Source organism: Passer domesticus, chromosome 6, assembly GCF_036417665.1.
Source record: "Passer domesticus isolate bPasDom1 chromosome 6, bPasDom1.hap1, whole genome shotgun sequence".
Classification (NCBI taxonomy): Eukaryota; Metazoa; Chordata; class Aves; order Passeriformes; family Passeridae; genus Passer; species Passer domesticus.
The window spans coordinates 48,061,687-48,078,502 of NC_087479.1; the positions used below are offsets into that span (position 1 = coordinate 48,061,687).

General features: G+C 44.5%; 1 protein-coding gene across 5 annotated transcripts in view; it reads right to left on the reverse strand.

The window, feature by feature from the left end:
- OSBPL5 (oxysterol binding protein like 5) overlaps positions 1–16,816 on the reverse strand; it is a 172,568-nt gene that overhangs the window by 118,504 nt on the left and 37,248 nt on the right. Inside the window, exon 1 of one of the 5 annotated variants that reach the window (XM_064425271.1) lies at positions 16,162–16,349. The exons of 1 other annotated variant lie outside the window; for it this stretch is intronic. Coding sequence is in view for 1 of the 4 variants with exons in the window: in XM_064425266.1 (XP_064281336.1) it covers positions 15,037–15,132 (96 nt within the window). In the remaining 3 variants the exon portion in view is untranslated. Of the gene's footprint in view, positions 1–12,851; positions 12,997–15,036; positions 15,192–15,526; positions 15,743–16,161; positions 16,350–16,816 lie in introns of those variants that run through there. 3 more of the 5 variants (XM_064425269.1, XM_064425266.1, XM_064425272.1) reach the window with 3 other exon arrangements.

The following is a 16,816-nucleotide window of genomic DNA, read 5'->3' on the forward strand; positions in this document are numbered from 1 at the left end:
CTATTTTCCCTTCCTCCTCCAAAGAGTACACAACACACAGTATTATAACAGTGACTTTAATTACCACCACACCAACTGGTGAGAGCGTTATCCTGAATAAAGCCTGCCAATTACAGCCAGCACAGGCAGGCACAGCACAGAGCTGGATAAAAAGCACCTTTGGGTGTCCTGCTCCAAGCACCAGGGGCAGTTTATGCACATGGCTATAAATTCTGCTTGCTCCTGGGAACAGAGCAATGCAGGAAGAGCGCCTGGCACACGCAGCTACCTTGCCTCCATGTTACAAATAAGCATGCCAGTCCTCTTCCTATGGACAAACCTATAGCCAGTGCTCTTATCTGCACATATCCACACAGCTCACATGCCAGTGGGGAGGCCAATCACCCATCCAAGGCATTATCTTGGAGTTAAGTCCAATATAATTTGTGCTGCGCTGGAACAAACACCTTCCTCTGGCATTAATTGGGAGTGCAAAAGAGGGTAATAAACAGATATAGGCTCTGTTGTGTGTTTCAACTAGTGGTGCCATGATCTGACATTCTGTAATCAATTTCTTTTTTTTTTCTTTTTTTTTTTTTTTTTTTTTGTGTTAAACCTCAGGGGACTGCTTTGAAAAAGTGTTTGTCAGTAAAACCTGAAAAAAGTCCAACCTCTTCCTTGGAGAAAGAAAAGCTTGGACGTGTGCGTGGAACAGGAGCTAGAACTTTAAAAAATTTAGCAGTAAAGAAGGCTTCTTAACACCCCTCCCTGAAGTTTCTATTTTTAAACTGAGCTTCACAATTTTTAACATCCTCGAGATCTCCAAGACTGACAAAGTTTTCCTGAATCTTTAATATTATCACTAACAAATGGATGAGCAAGGTACTTTTTGAGAAGCATCATCACAGCTATTTTGACTATACCCACACACTAGAGTTTTAATTTTGAACACCTAGCCAATATGCAATCTGTCTCTCCACCCTTGAATTGGTCTCTGTTTCATTTAATTTGGAAAAAGAAAACTGGAAAAACAGCTAGCAGCCCCAAAATAGGGCACTATTTTGCCCACTCTCCCATCAGCAATAATTAAAGGGCTGCAGTTCAATGGCCCCCCAAATTACACATCCCTCCATCTGTGCACTTGCTCCTCTTCCCTTACATCCAGCAATCATAGAGTCTCTTAGGATGTTCCTCAGTTTATGAAACACAGAGAAGATGGACCAGCTTCCTCTCACATCAGCTCGACTAGTCCCTGGATTTTATATGTGGGACACAGTGGTCTTGCACAAACAGATGTGCAGAAAAGCCCAATTATCCTGGCTTAGAGGGAACATCAAGTCACCTCCAGGAGAGCTAAGAATCCAGTGCCCACACTCTTTCAAGGGATTTACAGAGCTCAGGAAACCTCCCTTGAGAAATCCCAGCCCAGATCAACTAAAATGAAAGGAGATGACAAGAAGTTGTTAAATGCTACTATTGTAAAGCACCTTCTTAATTTACAGCACACCTCTGAAGCAGGAAGCAGCAATCAAACACCAGCCTTTGTAATTATAGCACAGGAGCCTGCCTCCACCCTCACAGCCAGCTGGAACTGCTCCCACTTCTGGAGACTCTTCAGCAGCCATGCTCACCCACAGCAATGCTGCAGCTCTGCATACAGCTTCATACTGCCCCACACCACCAGCTCTGGGACCTGTCTGAGCAGCTCCTTGCCCTGACTGGACAGGATAGGGACTTGGGGACACTGCTGCAATGCCAAATCTCGACAGTAGCAAAACAGGACAAGCAGCTTGTTTCTCTTGAACTGAGGCAGCTGTAAGAGAAAGGCAAGAAGCTGGGGGGAGCAAACATCAGTCATCACACAGTGAAATCTTCCCTGACTTCACCCACCAGAGAAAAAAAAAAAGTAACAGGGCCTGTCCAGGGCCTACAGTTATTTAGATGCCAACCTGATTTATCTGCAGTGATTTCTGCTCCTACACCAGCTGTTCAACTCTCTCCTGGGCAACTTGATTGGGAATTTTATACCCTGAATGGGCCATTTCAACCACAGTATATTACTAGTTTCTCACAAATGTTCCTCTCTGCTTGAGGGAGGAACACTCATCCATCAAATACCTTGGTGCCTTCTCTGCTTGCCACTTGCTGCAACTATTTGCTTTGGCACAGCAGATCTCTGGACAGCAAGCAGGCACACTGTTATTTTCCCCAGTGACAGCACTGAAAAAGGAAAGCATATAAATTATAGCAGTCTTGGGGCTGCCTTCATTTATCCAGCAAGGAATGGGATTTTTTTGTGTGTGTGTCTCCATTTCTTTTTTAAAGATGCTGTAGAACTGCTCCCAGTTTTGCTTGCTCCAGAATGGACAGTGCTGAATATACCATTCCGGAGGGCTTAGCAAATATAACTTCAGGAAAGAAAACTTTTTCAGCACAAGGCACCTGCGCTCTGCATGCCCTGGGAGACTCAGGGAAGGTCCTCTGCCTTGTTTTTACACACATTTCGCATAATTTAACTCTTCTAGAGCAGCTGTAGTGTAGAATACCAGAAAATTCATGAACATCTAGTAAAGGGCATGTCCTGCTTGCACCTACAAACATGGCAAGTCCCCAGCATTGCATCACACTGTCAGTCCATGAAAGCTGCAAGGCCCAGAAAAACTGGACTACAATGACAGCCCAAATGTATATGAAGATAATGCCTTTATATATTCAAGCCATGAGTACCACCCACAGGCTTGATTTTCTACTTGTTCCCATCGTCTGCCTTTGCCCATTCCCCAATGTCCCCCCACTTCCAGCAAAACTTCAGTGGGATTTAGATCAGGACTTAACTAGATATATAGAATCAAAAAGACAAAAATCCATTTCAAGCCAAGGAGAGATTGAAAACAATCAATCAGTGTCTTTGAAAGTATTTAGATCGCTTCTCCTGGGAAGGACTGCAGCAAACAAAGTGAAGCAATGTGTCTACCTGAGTGGGGTGCCTGAAGCTGCAGGAAGATAGCTGTGGAAATAAAGCAAAGGCTCTGGGCTGCTGTAAGACTAATTAAACCCTGATTTAATTGGGGCTGCAATTTTTAATCAGGATTTTGGAGACTTGCTGAAGCATTTCTTAACATAATTTCATCCAGCAGCCCCTGAAATGTATTCAGTGTCAATTGGTATCTTTTTTTCTGGGACAAACATCTACACTGGCAGCTTCTACCACTGACACAACACATCAACTCACATCAAGGAAAAAATCAGCATTAGCTAAAAATATCTGAATGAAAACAAAACAATGTTTCAAATGGCATTGTATTACCCTGCCTTTCTTTCCTTGGCTCCCTCTTTGTTTTCTATGGCCATTGACATAGCCTCTGATAGCTGCAAAAAATTGCCTGATTTCATATTAGTTTTTAAATAGCAGTGGGAAAAATTTCCTTGAATTACATTTATGAGAAAACGCAACCTGATAAATTTCACTTGTAAACAACCCTTCCAAAGTCTATGAAGAACTACTGAATATACCAAGAAAAGGCCCAGTAAATGAGCTGTGAAAGGAAACAGTGGCAGGCATGATGTATTTTTCCCCCTCACTTTCCAGAAGCTGCTCATTAAGTCCAGTTTTAAGTGGGGTGGAGACAAGCCACAGAAATTCCCAGGATAACACTGGTGTCTGATTAATGAGAAATGTCACATCAATCCAACAGACTTGTAAGGAAGATGTGACTGTTGCATGCACACAGGCACTGACATTTCACTGTGTGTTTGCCCCAGAGCATCCTGCCCACCTGCTCCCTTCCCATTCAACTCAAACCTTCCTAAAATTAGGACCACTTCTCCAGTCTTGTTCCAAGTTTCCACCTTTATCTCCCAGCCTGCCAGCGCTGCTTAAACAAAGAATTTAGGAGCGGAAATGACTGTATTCTGTGAGAGGCACACTCCAGAGAGCAGGAGGACGAGCACACAAACCCAAACACAGCAGTGCCGGATGCTTTCACAAGGGAAACCTTCTGCATCCTTTCTTACAGTAGAAATGAGCATAGAGAGGAAAGAATGACCTCCAGATGTAAGTCATCCTAGGAAAGTTACTTTAAACGCAAAGCTTAGGATTTTGTGCTTTTTGTGCTAAACACAAACCCTTAGGGGCCTTCTCTGAAGTCTGCTTAGGTACCCTGCACACATCTGCTGGGAGAAAAGGAGCAGTGTGTCTGTTTGATACAAAGCAAGTACAGAAACACACTACATTATCCTGCACAACCTTTTAAAACATTTAAATATGAAAGACTAGAAGAGGAGGCATGAAGACAATTCCCCATATTCCTTGGGATGGCAGGAGGCTTGGAATGCTCCTTTAGTCCCCTCACAGCCAGCGGGTTGCTCCAGCACATTTCAGCATTTTCCAAGGCATCAACCATGGCCAGGATCAACATATAATGCTCTGTAAAAAAGTAAAACCCACCAAGTTGCCCAGGAGTGCTTTGGCTGAAGTAATTCAAATAGCAAAACAGCATTTTTTTAAAAAATAAATTTATTTTAAGTTGATTTGGCTTGTTTCCAACACCAATTAATAGCAATATTGAATTCCTGGGTAGATAAATGTGCAGCTTCTGCCTACTGGACTTTCATGTAATGACACTGTAAAAACCTAAAAAAACCTGATTCTATCTGCCAGAGACTACAAAAGCTGTATTCTCCCAATACAGACCTTTCTACACTCCCTGTTTTGAAAGGATTTACATACAAATTAATTTTTAATTTGGCATTAAGAACTGCAGTACAATAATTTCTCTGTCCACCATAGCCATGTAATTGTTATAATTCAGCTTTTTTAGGCATGCATTCTTAGATATCTACAGAAATGCTTCTATCTCCCTGCTGCAAGAGAAACAAGCCAGCGCTCCTCTGCAAGACACTTTTGTTCATTTTCTGTAACAAAAATACATCAACTCTGCTGCTTCTTGTGCAAACTAACAAAGTACCCTAATTGACAGCACTAACACTCATCAGCCTGCCCCCACGAACAGTAACCTTTTCCCCCTGAGCTCCCTCACATCCACCCAAGGTCCCCACCGTGCATGGTGTCCAAGCCTCTCCAACTTGACTGCTGATGCTTATCCACTGCCCAGCCCCTACTGTTACACTTAAACCAGAGCCTTGCCTCACACAGAGTGATCTCTGTATCAGAAAGCACCACTTGGGGTAACAAAAAAAAAACAAACAAAAAACAAACCAGCACTGCAGTGCAAGCTCAGGCATCTCAGAGACAAAAATCAATAGGGAAGTTTGTAAAAAAAGGAGGGGAAAAACAAAGAGGATACAATGTTTTGTTTAACTGCATTATCATGCTTTGGACGTAACAGAGCATTCTTTATAGGTGACACAGAAAGCCATTCCTAAACATTTGGAATATGTAACATTTTGTGAACTCTAGACTGTAGATATTTTGGCCCTTTAAATCAACTTAACATTTTTCAAGTATCAACTTGGCATAATTTCTTTTTGCTACTGTATTTAACATCCAAGGGACACTTCTTTCTTGCATCTTCCCCACACCCTGCTTCAGGAAGGGACAAATCACTGGAATAGGGACCAGCAACATCAAAAGAAAGCTGCTTTTTCATTTTTATGCATTTGTACCAGCTGGTAATTTATCGTTTACAAAGCTGGGGATGGCTGAAATTTTGTTCCAAGGAAACCATGCTCTGTTTAATAATGAGAACAATCAAATGCCATGATTTGTAGGAAGCAACTTTTTTCCTTGACCTTTTTATTGCTGGCAAAATGTCAGCAGATTATTGAAGTGCAGAGAGCACAATCTATGATAAATAACTTTGTGTTGCCACATACCAGACCAAAACACCCCCTCCTCCCAGTCCAGACAAACCTTAGCTTTCCAAAACAGCTCTGATTTATAAAGGATTATAGATAACCAACAGAGTCTGAATGCCAAGTGCAATATCGTGGGTGAACAGGGCTTGCTCAATTCCTGGAAGCACAAACAAGGGGGAAGGAACAAAAAGAGCAAGAGCCAGAATGCAGCCTTACTTCTGTCTTTGACAGCTGCAAGATCACTGCTGACACAACACATGCAATCTTCATCCTTACCTGAAATGCAGCAGCATGAAAAATTGAAAAGGATCCAGCAAAAAATCATAAGGCTGTCTCCAAGTCTTAAATCAACTGCAGTGGGACTTAAGATGTCCAACCTACTTAACTAATCAAAGACATTAAGGGATCACCTGATCATAGCCTGCAATCACTTAGAGGGAAAAGATGTCAGAAAGCTGGAAGAAAGAAGGTAGAAAAGTGGAGATTGGAGAGAAAGCACATATCTTTCACTGTAAAGAAAACTACCATTTCCACACATTTCTGAAGAGCACAAAAGAATCACCACCAAAAATTAAAACCTGCCTAAGGAAAATGCTGTAATTCAACCAGAAATTACTAGATGTAAGAATCCCAGGCTAAAATCCTTGCAGATGCAAAGTCAAATGACATCAACAGGATTGATACGGCTGGCTTTAACATCCAAGATGCAAAGAAAAGCTGAACTGTCCAGAAAGCAAACTCCAGCCTTCCTACCTGAGCCCACTTTCTCACCACATAAGCACCTTAGGAGATCACCATGCCAAGTGTTGCAGGGCCTTTCTCCAGCTGCCCAAGCCCTGCACCTCACTATGCTGCAATCAAGCAGCACAGCAGCCAGCAATGGGTAGCTCATGCTGCTTGTTAAACACTTCTGGCCCCAAAACACTGCATTTCTTCTCCACTTAACTTTTCTAAGGTCCACTTCCAAATCAGCCTGAAGAAAATATTGTTTCACTGACTTCAGTAAAATAAACCTTTTTATTATTTCCCACGCCGTTTCATTTCCTGGTACTCAAAGCTAAATGGCACAGATATTTACAGTACTGGGAGTCTCATCTGTAGCTCAGCTAAGACAGCCTCACTGAGCCAACAGCTCACAGTGCAGTAGGACTGCCCATTAAAAACACTACGGGATAATTCCAGGCTTCCTACGGGCACCATCGATGTGTACAGCTCAGCTCATTTTCTACACATTATTAAAAGCTACTCTCTTTAACTCACCATTTAATTTTGATGTTAAATGAAAGCAAAAAGCATGACAAAAGAATGGGAGAGAATAAAAAGGAAAGAAAAATATGTACCTGAGGACTTTCTAACAGGTTTATCCAGAGAGCAAACAGGCATACTTTGGCTGGAACTGGGCCAGCAGACAATGCCAAATAACCCCAAGAAGAGATCAGACCCTCTCCCTGCCCTCATAACAGAGCCCTGTAGGCCAACACAAGAAAATAAATAAAAGCCAATGCCAAAACTTACTTTGTTATTTTTCCGGTGCAGACAGAGGCACAAAGGTGCATTCTCCCCACAGCTACAGGAGGCCTGTGATGGAAGCAGGAACTAACACTGATCTCCTGATTTCAAAGCCAAATGCCCTAACCACAAAATTATCCTACTTGCATTGCCTCAACCTGTCTCGTCCAGAAGAACCAAATTACTGGAGAAGAGAAGGAGGGAGAGAAGGGAAGAAAACAGAAGGTTTATCAGGAATATTTCTGGTCCACCTGGGAGCAAACACTGCTCACATTGGTCCCCCATAATTGCACTCCAATCAATTTAGAACAATGGTATGAAGTTTAGTGCTTGAAATACTCAACTTTCTGAGAGTTTAAGCAAGGCTGACACAGACCTTCTCTTAAAGCAAGAAAAAGCCCCATATTGCTTAATGCTTTTTATACAGGGGCCTGGAATGCTCAAGAGATGAAATAATTCACACACTGCCTTTCCCCAGAGGTTCATATCTAGCCCAGATCACAAGTGTCAAGTACAATCACACACACTCTTGATAGACTTTGAGAGGTAAGAGCACAGCACGAGTGCAACTCCCAGGAGATAAACACTTGTATGGGACAAGTCCCTGTAGATCAACTTGGCAGCAGTCCTAGCAGGACTGCAAGGGAAGCCAATGCAGGAAACACTGCACAGAAGTGGTGTCTTGGACCCAAGGATACAGAGGTGAATAAACGAGGGAACATGCTTTGGTTTTCGCCTTAATAGCTTCAACTTCCAAGGACACAATGAAATTCTGCCCCAGATAGAACACTTTTATCCACATGGAGAGGCAGGGTGTGCTTACAGCAGTTCCATGTTACAAGTGGCATAAAAGATGCCATTCTCAATCACATCAAATATGCCAAGACAGTGAGTTGGTGTGTTTTTACATGGGGTACACAATTCTGCACATTCTGTGATTTGCTCAGGCTCTCAAACAAGGGCAGTGGAGGGAAGTAACAGCAAAAGGTGCCGCAGCTCCGGTGCGGGAAGAGCAGCAGTCGGGTGCTGGTGGATGGCACGGAGAGCTGGGTGTGCCCACTCAACCTGCCCGGGGACTTGAGATGTTGCAACTCGCTCCAAGCAGAAAAGAGCAACAAACCACGGCTTTCTCTGCAGTGTGGGCAAAGCACAGAGGGAGCAGAGCCTCGGGGGAGCCATGCTACACTGCAGTGCCTTGAGAGCTGCAATGACATTTGCTGTGTGTGCCCCTGCCTGCGTAGCTCCAGGCTGGGCTGGAGGGTGCAATCTGGTTCTTCACTCTATTTCCACAGCCATTTTCACTTGGAGTGCCTGCTGATTCCTTTCATAAACTGCTGCATCCCTGAGGTACAAGGGCAGAAAACTCTTCTAGCAAAACCTGTGAGTCAGCGATAGAGACGGGAAAATAAATTACTAAGGAACACATTGGGGCAGGTTTTCTTTCTTTCTGTCTTGAGCAAAACTGAAATCAGTTCTTCCTTCCCCCATTGTGGCTATGGTAATAACACACAACTATTCATTATCCTCATCTTAACTAGAAAAGCCTCTTTCAATTTAGCACTTAATATAATTACAGTAAATTAAACAGTGTCTAGAAAAAGTCTTACCTTTTCAGAGCTATTACCTTACCTCTGAGAAACTCTATCAGTTAAAAGTGAAGATAGCTATTAAACAATAAGGGTTTGTAGCTATTCAGTGAGCAGAAAAGTGAGATGTTCAGTAGAAAATTGTTCAAAATCTATTTCTAAATTCAATACCACATCTCCAAGGGAAAATGGGAGAATCTCATTAATGGTAGTGCAATGTCCCTCTTGCATTGCAGAGACAGTACTTGAGCACCAATTCTCTGCTCACTTTCCTTCACCTCAACAGTTTCCTTTTTTAATATGAGGGAAAAAAAGTCTGCCTTTTATAAAATCACAAGGTAAATTATTGCCTTTGTGTGCTTTCAGCAAAAGCTCTCTCTGGCTAGTGATACATCATTAATGTGATTTCTCCAAGAGACAGACAGGATAAAAAGCACTTGGCTGCCATGAAGTCAATGGGAAAACACACAGACTTTGAGAGGGTCATGATAAACAAAAAATAAAAGCCATAAATTTCCACACTGGTACTCTAAAAAAAAAGAGAATGACAAAGCATCTACAACAGGTACTCAAGAGAGGCATTTGGTAAATGGTCATTCAGTGTTCTCCTTAAAAAAAATCACATGCTGGCTTGGTAATACTTGGAGTGATATTAGAAGCATTATTTTTAACATAACATAAGCTTACCAGCCATCAGGAACAAAATATTAAGCAAGAAATATCTTTAATGTATTGCTTTTCAGCAATTGGGAGAACATTAGCAATAATTAGCAGCCAGCACTGGAAGTGCTCTCTGCTAACTGTGCATCTTGTGGATAACAGCAAGTCTTATGTTAACACAATGATGTCAGCTGACAACAGCTTTATGGCAGAGAAAAGCATATTGTGCATTTCTGGGAAAAGGAACCTTTAGCATTGTGGGGATTATTATGGTTAAATTGCTTCTGAGTCACAGTCTGTTATTGCTCAATGTTTCTCACTTGGTCCCTACCTACCTACCTCTTATTTCCTCATGGGGATGCACCTGTTCAAAGAGAATAAAACTGGCACTGTTGCACCCACTGTCTTAGCTCTTTTAGATAAGTTATTCAGTATCTTGCTTATATAATGAGATTGTTTTTATTTATATTACAGAACAGCCCAGCAAAATCCAAGACAATACTGCTCTAAATATTATGTGAATTTCCAATAAGAGACCTTTACACTAAAGAACACAATCCAGGCAGACAGAGAATGAAAAAAGCATGGAAAGCTGACATTGACACACCCTGGCCATGTACCTTCTCAGGGAAGTGAGAAATGAGAGACCCTGCACTACATTTCTCAGATACACTCTTGGCTAGGAGATCCTCCCAGCTTCTCAGCACACCTCACCCTCTTGGAAAGGAAAGCCTTCAGCACCTACACTGAGGGATTCCACAAGCCAGAACTTGAACAGCAGCTTGGGAAAAACTAGGTGAGAAGCCTAATGGTCTAGGCTTGGTTTAAGCAGCCTCCAGCCTTGTTCACAAGTGAAGCTCCTCAAGTCTACTGCAATGCATAGGTGTAGGAATAAATGAGTGCAGTGCAAGTACTAATAAATGACTGCAGGTGTGCCAAGGTGCCTCCCATGACCTGGAGTCCAGAGAGAAATTCAGGCAGTAACAGCAATTTGATTACAGGCAACAAAGCCTGGGTGGTTCATCAGTCAAAAAAAAAAAAAAGCCACAACACCAAAAAACACACTCAACAGACAAGAAATAGGGCCTTGTTCAGCATCCACTGAACCTGAATTAAAACAAAACAAAAAATCTTACACATGGTTATATACCATTCTATCTCTTCTTCAATGAGAAAGGCTACAAAGGCAGAACAAGACAAGGAGGCTGGGGCAAATGACAGATGTCAAAACGGAAATAAGAAAATCTACTATGAATGAAAATTAAAAATACAAACACTTTGTATTTCATATCTAACACACCTGTGTCCTGCTCTAGATGACAATAATAGAGCTCCATTGAAGGCAGTTTAAATTACTGCCTTGCCCACTAATGCTGTAATTTGTACAGTGCATTCAGTGATCACTGAAAGCCTTCATAGTCCAAGCAAGGATTTACAAATTTACAAAAAATACTGCTTAGACCTGAACTGTCTAACCCCATGAAAGACAATGAAATTATCTGCAAATCCAGATTACTTTCCTTAGTAAGGTAAGGGAAAAAAATAACTCACAGCATCAGCAGCTGTCAGGCTTGTAGGAGTGTGCGAGGTTCTTTTTCAAGGCAACACAGCAAGAAAAGACAGAAAGATTCATCTTATAAAATGGAAATCTCATTTATTTGCATCCATGCCAGGAGCTTGCCAGAATAACCACCCTGACAGAGCATTAATTCCAGTGGCAATTTCACATTCACATTTCAGGGATTTTACAGATGAGCCAGCAACAGCTCCCTGAATGAACTGTGCAATGTTTGATAAAGTGTATAAAAGCCTTGGCACCTCCTACTTCTACATAAAAATGATTCTCTCCTGATGGTGAAGTCACAGCAAAAAGAGAAAGTGCAAAAATATCAAAAGAAATTTAAATTGTTCTTTTCATTCTGCAAAGATTATTCACAATGAGCAACAGTTACCCACACCATGCAACGGGGCAGAATTCCCTTCCTCTCCTCACTGGGACATGGCAATTTATTGCTGTGAGGAGAGCATTCCCAATCATTTTAACCTGAGAAAAGAGCAAATAAATTCAACAATGCAGTGCTAGCATAGGCTTTGCACTCTTAACTGGCACCAAACAACAGAGGTAACAAAAGCCAAGCTGCCTCTGCAGCACTGAGGGTGGGACGGAACAGTGACACTACAACAGCTGGATGCAACAAAATGCATTGGCACAAAAATTAAAGTGCCTTTCAGAGCAATCTCACGATTTTGGTGAGAGAAAACTGAAAGAGGGCTATCAGGACACTGCTTTTGTGCCTGAAGTGCTGGGACACAGAAGGACCAAGCTCACATTTAAGCCTTGCACTCAGCACAGAACGAGACATTTCATCCCTCGATGCCTCTCTGCCACATCTGATAGATTAGCAGCAAGTCTGCTTTTATCTTGGTTTCTGCTGATCGATTTAGACAGCACACCCTTCAGGACTCTACTACAGCAGCACTCCAGTTTGGGAATACACACAAAATAGCTATTACATTATTCCTTGGGGGTACAATTTCACATTGATTGATTCACTGACAGATTAGATACGATGAAGCAGGCAAGCCCCATGTTGAGTTTCCCCCCTCCCCCCCATGAGGAGAGCTGCACGCATCCCAGTTTATTAAGGATTTCTCTTTTGCCTTTAGCTGGTTAATTTTTCACTGATGCTATAATCATGCAAATGGTAACCAGGTTGCCAAAACGCTCAAACTCATACAGCCCTGCAGTCAATTCCCAGTAAGTTGAAGCTTGGCATGGAGTTTAACAAAACACATAGAAAAACTACTATCAAGAAAACTGCCAGCACAGTGAAGTTATTGATATTGGAACGGAGCACAGACCTCAGTGGCACACTGCAAAAGGAAAGCCCAGGTATACAGCTGGCTGTTTATTAAACAAAGACGAGAATTGAGCCTTTTCAATTCAGACTTTGATTTATACACCTATAAATCCTTCAATGTGAAAGGAACGTAAAGGAAAAAAATGGCACAACTTCAAGTGTAGCTCTACAAACACTACAGAAAACTGAGACCAAAGAACAAGGAATATGCCCATATTTTTTATACAGCTTGAAAGAAATTTAAAAACACCACCACACGAGCAGCTGGACTATTCTAACCTTCTAACCCTAATCCCCCTTTCACATCACTCTCCTTCTGTGATGGGCAGAAACCATTTACAGGTAACTTACTAGCCTGCTGTTAGCTGCTTCCAATTTTGCAGAATATTCCCCTTTAGTCCCCTGATCCTTTTGTATTACACAGATGCATATACAGTACCTAGAGCCCGATGCAAGCACAACACTCCCACGCCTTGAGCAGAGAAAGAGTATTCCAATAATGAAGAAATGTGGAAGCCTGGGCAGGTTGTACACTGCTCCTTAGTCCTCCACAGAGGCTCAGCAGCTACTTATCAAAAGGGTGTTTTCCAGGATGGTTGTGTCCTTCCTCCCTCATTGCATGAGCAGAAAGAGCCACAGTGGTGGGGAGGAGCTGGGATGAAGGCAGAACCTGTGATTTAGACACAGCCCTCTACAATTAAATGCACCACAACCACACAGCTCCAAAATGAGGGCTGAGGAGCACCTGGGAGGAGTTTGCTCAGTCTCAAGATGCTTGATGCTCTAAAGCACAAGCATAAACACCAGCAGTGACAGTCAGCATGAGGAGTGAGCAAGCCCAGACCCACAGTGAGACACGCTGGCAGAGCAGGTCACTGTCATTCCTGCCCAAACCCGTGTGTATTTGGCATTTGGATTGTTCTCATTCCCTGAGCTGCTTCTTGTGATTCCTTTACCTCAGTAACCACAGCAGGCGTGCACAAACACCTACAATGTGCTGCCAGAGACATCTCATGTTGAGGAGTGGAGGCGTGAGGAGCAGCATTTCTGGCTGAGAAAACACTGTGCTGTTAATGCTCCAAAGGCAGGCAGGTCAGGAGAAAAAACACTAAATGTAGCTTTTCCCCCAAATAAAACAGGAGATCAAATAGCAGAAATCTGTGCAGTTGCAGAGGGAGGTCTGTGCTCTGCAGCTCAGAAGCAGCAGGGCCCTGCTGACACACACTTCAGGGCAGTTTCATTTTTACCTCTTCAGGCCCAGATCCAGCACTAAAAGACCTTCAGCAGTGGCAACACCGACAATCACAACTGCCTCTAGCAGATAACAGCTCCTGTGGACATGAAGTGAGTCTAACCCAAGTCAGATTAGCTTAACTGAAATTTTTATGATCTATGAACATAATAAAAATTAGTTGAGTCTCAGTTTTGCTCTGAGCATGGCACACTGATTTCGAACACTGCACATAACAGATTATAGGAATGGCTTTCCCTAGAGATATCCTGGATTCCAAACCACAGCATCAAACAAAATCAGTCACAGAGCCATTTTTCTCCTGCTGTAGCCAAGAAAGCACCTTGAGAAATATCTAATCCAGCAATGGAAACTGAACCACCTGTACTCTACAAGCCTCCCTCCCACTCACCTGATGAATCAGTGTTGCAATAAAGCACATGAAAATTAAATTAAGCACCATGAAAAGATTAGAGCAGTAAATCCACCTTTCGGTTACTTTCATGCATCACCATGATTAAATCATTCCTTAGGTTCACATTGTCCTCTTCAAACCAAAATAGGCAGTGGGCAGGACTATGGCCTGCATTTCCTCCCTTGAATCAGAGAACTGCTGTCTTTACCTCCATCAATTGTGCCACAAAGCTGAATCTGACTCCCTTGATGCCCCCAGGTCTTTTTGGCCCAGCTCTGTCCCCCTCCTTGCCTGGCAGGGGTAGGGATACTCCCAGGGTCACGACCATCCTACTGGGAACCATTCTCCTCTTTGGGGAAGAGAATTTACCACACACAGAGCCTGGCTTGAGGCTTCTGTTGCTCCCTCCCCACTCCCACCTTTTTGGAAATTGCTGCCAAAGAGGAAAGGTGGCAGCTGGGGACACATCCAGTGCAATGGCTGTTCTCTGCTATACAGACACTGCTGAATACTGTTGCTATCTCCTACATCAGTGCAAAGAGGGGGAAGGAATATTTTGACAACAAAGATACTGCTGCAGCTGGATGAAGTGAGGAGGTTGCTACGCAGTCTAAAGAACTTTCCCTCTCACTTATGTTAAACAATTGTTTCACACTACAATGCTTTTGGTTTGCATAGCACTTGAAAAATACGATTCTGATCCAACTGATCCAGTCACATGTGCTTATATGTTTATTTCTCTAGGAATGCTGCCTTGCTTCACACTTACTGCAAGCTACAAGCATTTCCAAACTCAGGCTTCCAAAATCTGGTTTGTACATAGTGATGCCTATCATCTCCACTATGGTACCTGTACAAGTGCTTATAGGAAAGGTAATTACTATTGTCAATTAAATGTAGCCAATTAGTAACAGTGCAGTCTCTTTACTAGTTCCTCACCATGCTGGAAGAAGTACATTAAAAATGCGTTCCACCTACCAGATATGCCCACATGTCTAAAGAAATCAGGTCTCCTTGACAGCACGCCATCCCACACGCCACACCGGCCGCTGGCTGGCCCCCCAGCCCTGCCATGCCGACAAGTCGGGGGCAAGGGGATCCACCCCACAGCTCCCGTCGCCAAACCCCAAAAGGCACACGCAGAAACGGAGACGCACAACCTGGGCACAAAGCACGGGTAGAGGCGGCAGGTTACCCTCGCAGAGCTGCCAGCGCTCAGACCCTCGCTGAAATCACGCCGCCCGCAAGCCGACTCCGGGGTACCACGTTATACTTAAAAATAGCCAGCCTGGCAGCGCGGGGGCCAGGAAGAACAGCTAGCATGGGAGGCGGGGGGATGGATTTATTGGAATAATTTAGGGCGGGGAGGGGGGGGGCGGTATTTGCTTTTCTAGAGTATTTTGGGGAGGATGGCTTCGGGGGAGGACGTGGCTTTTAGGGGGAGGTGGGGATGTCCGGTGCGCCTTACCTGGCCGGGGCGGCCGAGCCCCGCGCGGTGCCGCGCTCAGCACGCCGCGCCCCGCCGCCGCCGCATCGCCGGGACACGCGTGGGACGGAGCGGGGACACGCGTGGGCCCCGCCGAGCCGCTCCCCCGGCGGCACGGAAAGCTCGCAGCGCCGGGCCGCGGCCGGACAGCTGCTCGGGGGAGGCGGCGGCAGGAAATACCAAAAGACTGATCCAACCACGCTAGGGAGAGAGGGAGGGAAGAGAGGGGGGGAATGGAGAAGAAAAATAGAGGGAGGAAAAAATAAAAACGGAGGAGAGGGGAGGAAAAAAGAAAAGGGGGGAAGGAAACGTGCAAAATCCGGGCGGGATCGGCGCGGAGCGGGCGCGGTGCTCGGCTCCCCGCGGGAGCGTCCCCGGGGAGCGCCTCGGCCTCTCCCGGCCGGAGCTCGGCTCCCTTCTGTTTGTTATCCCCCCGACACTCCCCGCAGTTTGTGTCTTTCTTCTCGGCACAGGGAGAGCCTGAAGCCAAGGCAGAGTAAATAAAGCAAAACCACCAACCCCTTAAACAAGAATCAGGCGGACCCCCCGGCCAGCAAGCAGCAAGCCATCCCTGGGGTTCGCTGACGCCACGCGCAAGATAATGGAGAAAAGCCAACCTGGAGGAATCACCGCGCTGAAGCCCTGCAGCTGCAGGAGCACTTTGTCTCAGCATCCAGCCGCACGCCTCCGCCGACGCCGCGGCTCAAAGGCGCCCATGCAATATGCAGCCCTGACACGCAGCTGGGCACGCTCCCAGCTTCGCCTGTGCATCCAGAGCGAAAAAATCAATCCCATGGCAAGCGCGGACCCCTAAGCTCCTCCAGACGAGGAGGACAGTCCAATCATCGCGTCCCTGGTCTCAGCCTGCCTGCCTGCCCTTCGGGGGAGGCATGACTTTACAGGCAGCAGAGTATCTGGTAAAGCATCACAGCAGAAAACGACCCAGCCACACGCATTTAACTGATGCTTCCTCTCTCCTCCACTCTGCGGGTCCCACGGTTCAGCGCTGGACCGAGAACAAGAAGCCAAACAGGACTTCACACCTCCTTCATCTCCATAGGAAGAGGGGTAGCAAAGTTAAAAGGCCAAACTTTCTGAAACCAAAAATCACATGAGGGGATAATGTGACCAACACGAGCCTGACTTGCATCACTAAAGTCTGAATCACCCATGTACAGCTGAAGCTTTGGTGCAAAATACAGCATGAAGCTCAGACTCATGCTTCTGAAACCAGAAACATTAAATCATGTGCCTGAAATGCTCTACTACCCC